The 8,707-nt window shown below is 46.4% G+C and overlaps 1 protein-coding gene across 2 annotated transcripts in view; it reads left to right on the forward strand.

Moving 5' to 3' along the window:
• Positions 1–8,707, forward strand: part of VPS52 (VPS52, GARP complex subunit) — a 21,768-nt gene extending 13,061 nt beyond the window's left edge. The window contains exons 11-21 of one of the 2 annotated variants that reach the window (XM_018558129.1): positions 129–258; positions 392–395; positions 2,111–2,266; positions 2,354–2,472; positions 4,394–4,517; positions 4,602–4,697; positions 4,911–5,018; positions 5,111–5,176; positions 6,495–6,606; positions 6,688–6,806; positions 8,487–8,707. In XM_018558129.1, coding sequence (XP_018413631.1) covers positions 129–258; positions 392–395; positions 2,111–2,266; positions 2,354–2,472; positions 4,394–4,517; positions 4,602–4,697; positions 4,911–5,018; positions 5,111–5,176; positions 6,495–6,606; positions 6,688–6,806; positions 8,487–8,633 — 1,181 coding nt within the window. In that variant the 3' untranslated portion in view covers positions 8,634–8,707. Of the gene's footprint in view, positions 1–128; positions 259–391; positions 396–803; positions 808–2,110; positions 2,267–2,353; positions 2,473–4,393; positions 4,518–4,601; positions 4,698–4,910; positions 5,019–5,110; positions 5,177–6,494; positions 6,607–6,687; positions 6,807–8,486 lie in introns of both variants that reach the window. The other variant, XM_018558130.1, reaches the window with a different exon arrangement.

Below are 8,707 nucleotides of genomic sequence, written 5' to 3' on the forward strand. Positions count from 1 at the left end.
AGATTCAGGTTTTTGCATTTAAGATATACAATTTTTTTTTTTATGAATTGAATTGTGTTTTATATACGTCTGCTATGAGATCCGCTTCAAAGCCCTTTGACAACTCACATTCTCCTTAACCTGGACACGCTTCTTCTCCAAGCCAGCACTGCGCAGTAAGAATACGGTGTTTACTGTCGGGAACCGGGCCGCCATCATCACTCCCACAGAGCTGGAGGGTCCAATCATTGTGCCGCACACCGCGCAGAAGGGTGAATTGTATTTTATATACACAACTGCAGATTATCCCATTAGTGGCTGTATGTAAGTGAGTGAGCTCAGATCCCGCCCCTTAGATACAATCACTTGTCTCCCAGTCCTGTTATAATTCAGTCTGAATTGAGCTGTAAAGCAGAGTCACCGTGCTGAACTAATATTCAGGAAGCAGGGGCTGCATAGATAGTGGTCAAACATGGCTGCTCAACAATATGAAATGACTATAAGCAGAAGAAGATTTTAAAAGGAATCACACGCACTTATAATAAAGTGACCCTGTTGCTATGTAAAATAAATTGATAAATACGCTTCCTGCTATAGAAGACTCTTCATAGTCACCTCAAGTACGGATATTTATCTTTCATATCAATACCGGTACTTCATCTTCCATGGAGCCGTAATCAGGAAGCCAGGCGGTCGTGTTCTTCTTGATTGCCCGGGAAGCCGGCTCCATGCTCTTTGGCCAGCTCAATGATGATTGGCCGGGAAGCCAGCTTCCCAGCCAATCAGCATTGGGCCGGCTTCCTGGCCAATCAGGAAGCTAGGAGGCGGGTCATTACCTGCCACCCAGCTTTCTGACTGGCCAGGAAGCCGGCTCCATGTTCCTTTGCGGCACTGCCGGTCAGAGGAAATCTCTCTCTGACCGGAAGTTCCGGTATCGGAGCATTTGGGTAAGTACTAGTACTAGTATCGGTGCATCCCTTGTCTCTATAGTGCACAGTGATGATATAGAGGCCAGCAGGTGAACCTACACAGTGCAGCATTAGATTGGGTTCACTTAACCGGTGCCCTCTCCATCTGCACATACTCAGCTTCCCTTCACTCGCCTTGCTGCTCAGTTCAGGTGCAAGGAGCATGGAGATTTTTGCCGGGATGGGGAACATGTGACTTTCATGTGAGAGCTTTGGTGCTTTGTCATTGGTTGTTCAGGTACCCAGAGCTGTCATATGAAAGGAGAGAGCCCCGTGTAAGTTTTCACCCATATATGGTCAAAGCACAAGTTAAAATGTATTTCCACTTTTGCAGTCAAATTTGAGAAACCCCCTTTATATGTTCATTAAAGCAGACAAGATGGCCGATTCCACGTTTCTCTGATCCCTTCCACAGTGATCTGTCCTAATGGAAAGTCTTGGGGCTGAAATTTGGGGATTGTGTTTTATCTGATAAGCCACCTCACCCCTCACACCCCCTCCTAACATTTCAAGAAATAGAAGCAAGAATAAATTTTAACCCTTAAAACCCTAACCCGAGTAAAAGCAATTCAAACTGCAAGAAGCATTTTTTAAAATTCTTCTTTAGCTTATGCTATGTGAATGGGAACCGGTAACAAATATAAAATAGGTGTTATCCCAATTTGGCTGCGAAAGTGGAAATACACTTTAGGGAGACCATAGCAGGAGAACTTGGAACACCCAAAACTCCAAGATGGGAAAGAACTCTTTTACTTTTATGGGAAGATCTTGCAGCTGAAGTACCCAAGAGATATAGGAGGCCAGTAAGTGACTCATCCCATGAGACTACTGTATGGGGGTGATTTATAAATCATCTGCCCAGGCATACGCTGGGTGAATGCCATTCGCACAGCATTCCCGCCATTAGATGGAGCCGAGGAGTATTGGAACTTCCTATGCACCTCGGCTCCATCTGGTGGCAGAAATGTCATGCGAACGGCATTCACTCAGCATATGGCTGGACGGATTATTCATAAATCATTACTGTAATCTGAAATTGAAATATATTTTTTGGCAGGATTGAAATGATGACATGTATTTGAATCAGAAGACTTGCATGCAGTGCTGATAGACGTACCTGTATGTGTAACCCCCCACCCACCCCCTCGCTCTTATTCCACCAGTACCCGTTTGAGTCTCTGTTCCGCAGCCAGCACTACGCCCTCCTAGACAACAGCTGCCGGGAATACCTCTTCTTATCCGACTTCTTCCTGGCCAGCGGCTCGGGGGCTCAGGAGCTCTTCAACACGGTGATGGGCAAAACCTTATCCATGTTCCTGGTGAGACACCTCCAACCAATCACAACACAGTGACCCCAATGAGTCCGACCTCCATTCCTCTAACCACCTTGTCTCTGCGTTTTACAGAAGCACATTGACTCCTATGTGTCTGACTGTTTCGACAGCATCGCCATTTTCCTGTGCATACACATTGTGCTGCGGTTTAAAGGCATCGCTCAAAGGAGAGAGATCCCCGCCATAGACAAGTGAGAGATCCCCGTAACCTGCCACTTCTGATCAATGAGCTTATTCAGTAGAGGAAAGAGTAATGAGCAAGGTGCAGGAACCCATAGCAACCAATGAGGAGCATCCATCATGCATTTGATTTTTAGTATGCTGAATTGTTATTGGTTATTGCTTTCTGCACAACTCATCTTTATACAGCCCTATGGAATACGGTCATTTCTTAGATATGCTTTAAAGTGCAGGTTTATCATAAAATAGAAAATGATGGATGAAGCTGATACTTTTAATCAAGATATAAGCTTAAAGTGGACCTTCAAATCAAAAATCAGATTATAATGAGGTCTGTGCATGCAGGAGCAATGCCTAAGCCTATGTCACTTGACGGGTTCACTTCTGCAATGTAGATTACTATTACCTGTGCAGGCTTCTCCTTCCGACACTGTGCTGCCATTCATAGGACCATTCTCTCACAAATAAGACAGCCAATCATAAAAGAGATGTGTGAGCCGATGTGTGATAATGCAACTGTCAAACGTCGGCTCTATTGATCGGAAAGTAAGCGAGCACATACTGCTCGCTTCCCGATCATCTCCCCGCAGGGATTCCCCCCCTCCTCCTCTAGATAGGCAGAGCCCACTGTCAATCAGCCAGCTAGGTGGATCTCAACAGTACTGTCAGGATCTGTCCCGGCTGCGGCGCTCTCGGTATATAGCGAGCTATATGCTGAGCTTCAGGTCATGGGAGGAGGTCAGTATATGTCCCCCCGTGACCCTAAAGAGAACTGTGGTATAAAAAGGTTACCCTATTGTTCTCTTTTAATGATCACATGGTTTTGTTTACACAACAACCTGTGGACTGTCATTGTGCCTTGTACATAAAGAGAGATGGGTTCACTTTAAGAGAAGTGTAATTACATTGTTCTTATAGATAAGTATGATGTTAGAAATATCCAATCCTGAATGGTATCAATTGATTGATGCCAAAGCTACGTCAGACTGTCAGTCACCACTCTCTGCGGGGAGAAGATTGTGAGTGATTAGCAGTTTGTGATTGCTTAGCTCTCAATCTATAGAACCAGCATGTTAGAGCTGGCGTGAAACACTGCAGCTATAAGTATTGGGAAGAGTACATTTTACTATCCTAACTATAGTTAGTTTTAACAAAACTGTTGCTTGGGGTTTTTGATTACAGGCTGATAGACAGAAATGTGGGGGGAAAAATAAAATATATATAGTTAAGAGATGCACCGATACCGATACTTGTTCCCGCCCAAATGCTCCTGATGCCTATCCCGATACCGGAACTTCCGGTTTCAGGAAGCTGGGCAGCGAGTCATTACATGCTGGCCGGCTTCCTGATTGGCCGGGAAGCCGGCTCCATGCTCCCTCGTCGCCAGGGAGCATGGAGCTGGCTTCCTGGCCAATCAGTAAGCCGGGGGTGGGGGGGTAATGACTCGCCCCCCCCAGCTTCCTGATTGGCCAGGAAGCCGGCTCCACGATCCCTCACAGATGCCCAGGAAGCTGGTTCTATGTTCCCTTATGGCACTGTCGGTCAGAGGAAATTTTCCTCTGACTGGAAGTTCCAGTATCAGGGAAGGTATTGGAGCATTTGGGCCAGTACTAGTATTGGTATCCGTGCATCCCTACTTACCACTTTGTCATCACTACTTCTGTAACTTGCTGGGATTTAATAAACAAAAACTGCCCCCATGGTGTTGTCTAGCTTATATTTGTATAAAAATTGTCTACAACAGGAAAACTCCGGCCCTCCAGCTGTGGTGAAACTACAAATTCCATCATGCAGCTGTCTCTGGGGGTCATGCCCGTGGCTGTCAGAGTCTTGCAATGCCTCATGGGATTTGTAGTTGCACCACAGCTGGAAGGCCAGAGTTTGCTCACCCCTGATCTGCATCTTTCTCATATGTGTGTTGCTGGCCCGCAGGTACTGGGACGCTCTGTTGGACATGCTGTGGCCCCGCTTCCAGTATATCTTAGAATTAAACATTCAGAGTATCCGGAACACAGACCCGCAGAGGCTGGGCAATCTGGACACAAGGCCGCACTATGTAAGGTTTAAAGCATTTCCTAAACTTGTATACACACGTCTACACCTGCGCCATACTCAATGAGCCCTGTCTGTTTCCTCCCAGATAACCCGCCGTTACGCTGAGTTTTCATCCGCCATTGTCAGTATAAATCAGACATTCCCGAATGAGAAGACACATTCCAACCTCGGACAGCTGCAGGTAAATGTATACAGCGGAGCTTCCCATCGCAAAGTCCAGAGAACCTCAATGAAAGGGAGAGTGAGGAGTCCTCGTGTTCTACAATGAAAATGTTTGTGTTTACTGCTGCAACCAATACAATGCCAGCTTTCCTAATGCAGGCAGGAAAATGAAAGAAGCAATCTGATTGGTTATATCTGGAACCACCATTTAATTCTGGTATCTTGTTTCCAGGGGGAAGTGGAGAATTTTGTCCTTAGAATGGCAGCGGAGTTTTCCTCCAGAAAGGAGCAACTCATTTTCCTGATTAATAACTATGACATGCTGCTCAGCGTGCTGATGGTGAGTGATGCCGCGCTACGGCACAGTGTCTGTCATTACGTCACCTGTACATCTCTCCTTCAATGTCAGTGTCATTGTTTGTTTATTTCAAGGAACGAGCCTCATCGGACAGTAAGGAGGTGGAGAGTTTCCAGCAGCTACTCAGCGCACGGACTCAGGTCAGTGACTACAAGGATGAGAGCTGTGTGTTGTGTCACACTTGGTTCAAGATTAAACCTTTCATGACCACACTTGGGTGTAGGGGCCGAGATTAAATGAAGCAGAGCCGGTTAACTTGTCACAAACGCTTACTATCCTGCCTACCAACACAATATTTTTACAACGGCATAGGAGGCTTTTATTTGGTACGCAGTTTTAACAAAACTCTTGCTTTGTTTTTTTTATTAGAGGCTGATAGACAAAAATGTGGGGGAAAAAGTAAAATATATATATATTGGGGATGCACCGATACCAATACTAGTATAGGTGGCGATACCGAGTATTTGGGCGAGTACTCGTACTTGCTCAAATGCTCCCAATGCCTATCCCAATACCGGAACTTCCAGTATCAGGAAGCCGGGCAGCGAGTCATTACATGCTGGCCGACTTCCTGATTGTCCGGGAAGCCGGCTTCATGCTCCCTCATCACCATGGAGCTGGCTTCCAGGCCAATCAAGAAGCCGGGGGTGGGTAATGACTCGCCCCCTCCCCCAGCTTCCTGATTGGCTGGAAAGCCGACTCCACGATCCCTCATCACCTGATGAGGGAGCATGGAGGCGGCTTCCTGGCCAATCAGAAAACCGGGCGGCATGTAATGACTCACCGCTCAGCTTCCTGATTGGCCAGAAAGCCGGCTCCATGCTCCCTCATCACCTGGTGACGAGGGAGCATGGAAACAGCTTCCCGGCTAATCGGGAAGCCGTGTGGCGAGTCATTACATGCCACCCGGCTTCCTTAATGGGACTTTACTAATGGGTATCGGGGTATAAAAAAATATCAGTACTCGATACGGAAAAACTGGTATCGGTGCATTTAGATATATATATATATTTTATTATGGTAATTGTATCTGACAATTGCAGTATTAAACCAAAGCACAACAAAAAAGTTTTTTTTATCAAACAAACCTGCAGTCTGCTGGTTATCACAAAGGCTGGCCTGTCATTGTGATCACATGATCAAGAACAATGCTGATTGGCTCCCAATTGCTAGAGAAGACTCAGTTTTTTCCCCCTAGTATTGTATGAAAAGGTTACAACCTCGGTCTGGGTTTTATTCCTCCATTAACGGGGATTTCCCCTGACTTCCTTTGACTACCATCACAGGAACCAAAAGAGAAGGGAAATGACAATTGGGCCAAATCAGTATAAACCTGATGGGGGTTAAAAAAAAAAGGGGGGGGGGCGGGGGGGTTGTTAACGTTATGCCATAAAGCAGAAATATACTGTATCCCCCTCATGGCATGCTTCACTCCAACCCTCACTTTATACTGTCTAGGAATTCATAGAGGAGATCCTGGCGCCATCATTTGGGGGGATGATTGCCTTTGTGAAAGAATCCGAATCTCTCATGGAGAAGGGCCAGCAGGATCGTCTGAAGAGCGAGGAAGGTAAGAAACGCCGACCAGCCTGCTGTAGTCTGATCTGTGTGAGAGTGATTGCTGCAATGACCGGTTCTCTTCTCTGTCCAGCGCGGGTGGCTCAGTTAGTGCGAGGATTCTCCGCCACGTGGAAGCAGGCCGTGGAGGGGCTAAGCCAAGATGTCATGAGGTCATTCACAAACTTCAAAAATGGAACCAGCATCATACAGGTAATCATCTCTTCTGTGTTAATGAGATGCTTACAGCGCGTCCAAGGTCTGTGAATTCTGCCGCTGCTCAGCGTGGCCTTGTGAGGGTTTAGAGACAAATCTGTTCAGATCTCAGTTGGCTGATTTACCGTCTAACATGTTCCCTTTGAAAAATGGTGAAAGTTTTAAAGTTCATTAAGGGGAACCTACACCCACAGATATCACCCCTCCCCCTCCTTTTCTGCCTTCTGAACCAGGACCCCTAAAATACCTCCAGGTCGAGGGCGGGATCTGTGCGGGTCAGAGGCACCTATTGGCTGCACAGGCCGGGGTATCCAGTAAGTGCCTCTACCTCACATAGGTCCCTGACGTGGCCTAGACCCAGACGCATCAGGGATACAGCGGGCAGCTGGTATAGGCAAGGAGTCCAGTCTTGCCACCAGATATCGGTCTGTCAGTCTGCCGTAGGAAGTTCATATTTCCAGATGGCAGTTGTGACCTCCAATGAATGATGAGGGAAATGGGAACCAATAAGGGGCGGTTGCCCATCGTGGAAAAGGGAGGGAGGGGGGGGGGCATAAAGCTTGGTGGTAAGGAAGGGTGGTCATACATGGGGGTTTTTGGTTTTCTAGTTTAGATTGCATCCAATGCTAACAGCGTGAATGGCGGAATCCCCACCGCCAGTCTACGGTATTCTGACAGCGGCAGGTGTGCAGATTAACTTTTACTGTTTGGGTGGACATTTTTGGACTGGCTTCTCTGACAAAAGTTGTTTTTTTAGATCAGCTTTTGTCAAACAGGGGAGGGGGGGTCCTGATGGGGGAAATACTGGCCAGCTTAAGGAAGAAGTCTTAATGCAACATAAGAGCCTTTGCAGGAAACCTGGAATGTCAGCAGAAGAGCCCCTTGGCAGGTTCACTGCAATGACTGGTTTATCATGCCACCTGATGAGGACAGAGTATATACAGGTGAAACTCGAATAATTAGAATATCGTGCAAAGTTCATTTATTTCACTAATGCAACTTAAAAGGTGAAACTAATATATGAGAGAGACTCATTACATGCAAAGCAAGATAGTTCAAGCCGTGATTTGTCATAATTGTGATGATTATGGCTTACAGCTCATGAAAACCCCAAGAACCCCAAATCCACAACCTCAAAAAATTAGAATATTACATGCAATCAATAAAACAAGGATTGTACATAGAACAATATCGGACCTCTGAAAAGTACAAGCATGCATATGTACTCAGTACTTGGTTTGGGCCCCTTTTGCAGCACTTACTGCAATTACTTTTGCACGATATTCTAATTATTCGAGTTTCACCTGTAGTAGCAGATCCTTTAAGCCCTGCAAGTTGCGAGGTGGGGGCCTCCTTCTCTCCCCATGTGCATCAGTAAGCCTTGGCCGCCCATGACCCTATTGCTGGTTCATCGGTTTTCCTTCCTTGGACCACTTTTGGTCGGTCCTGAACAATGCTATTCACTTGACCTCTCAGTGGTCACAATGTCATGGCTGATCGGTATGCCCGGTATCGGGATGCTTTCCCCCTAATGAACGATACCAGAAAAAAACCAAAAAAAAACAATGTCCGTGTTGAATTTGTGTGCCGGTACCCAACCAGAAAGTCTTCATAAAAAAAACTAGATCTTTGTGAACTGCGGCTCAATATACTAATATTCGTATTGATTTTCTGCAGGGGGCACTGACGCAGCTAATCCAATACTACCACCGATTCCACAAGATCCTCTCCCAGCCTCCTCTCCGGAATCTCCCGGTCTGTTCAGAGCTAATTAATCTCCATCACTTGATGGTCGAGCTAAAGAAGCACAAACCCAACTTCTGAGGTGGAGGCGCCAAGATGGAGGACGGCTTGTATTATAGACTACGTCACTACTACTGTTCTGTGTATAGTCCGGA

This window comes from Nanorana parkeri, unplaced genomic scaffold (assembly GCF_000935625.1).
Source record: "Nanorana parkeri isolate BGI_ZX_2015 unplaced genomic scaffold, ASM93562v1 scaffold321, whole genome shotgun sequence".
NCBI lineage: Eukaryota > Metazoa > Chordata > Amphibia > Anura > Dicroglossidae > Nanorana > Nanorana parkeri.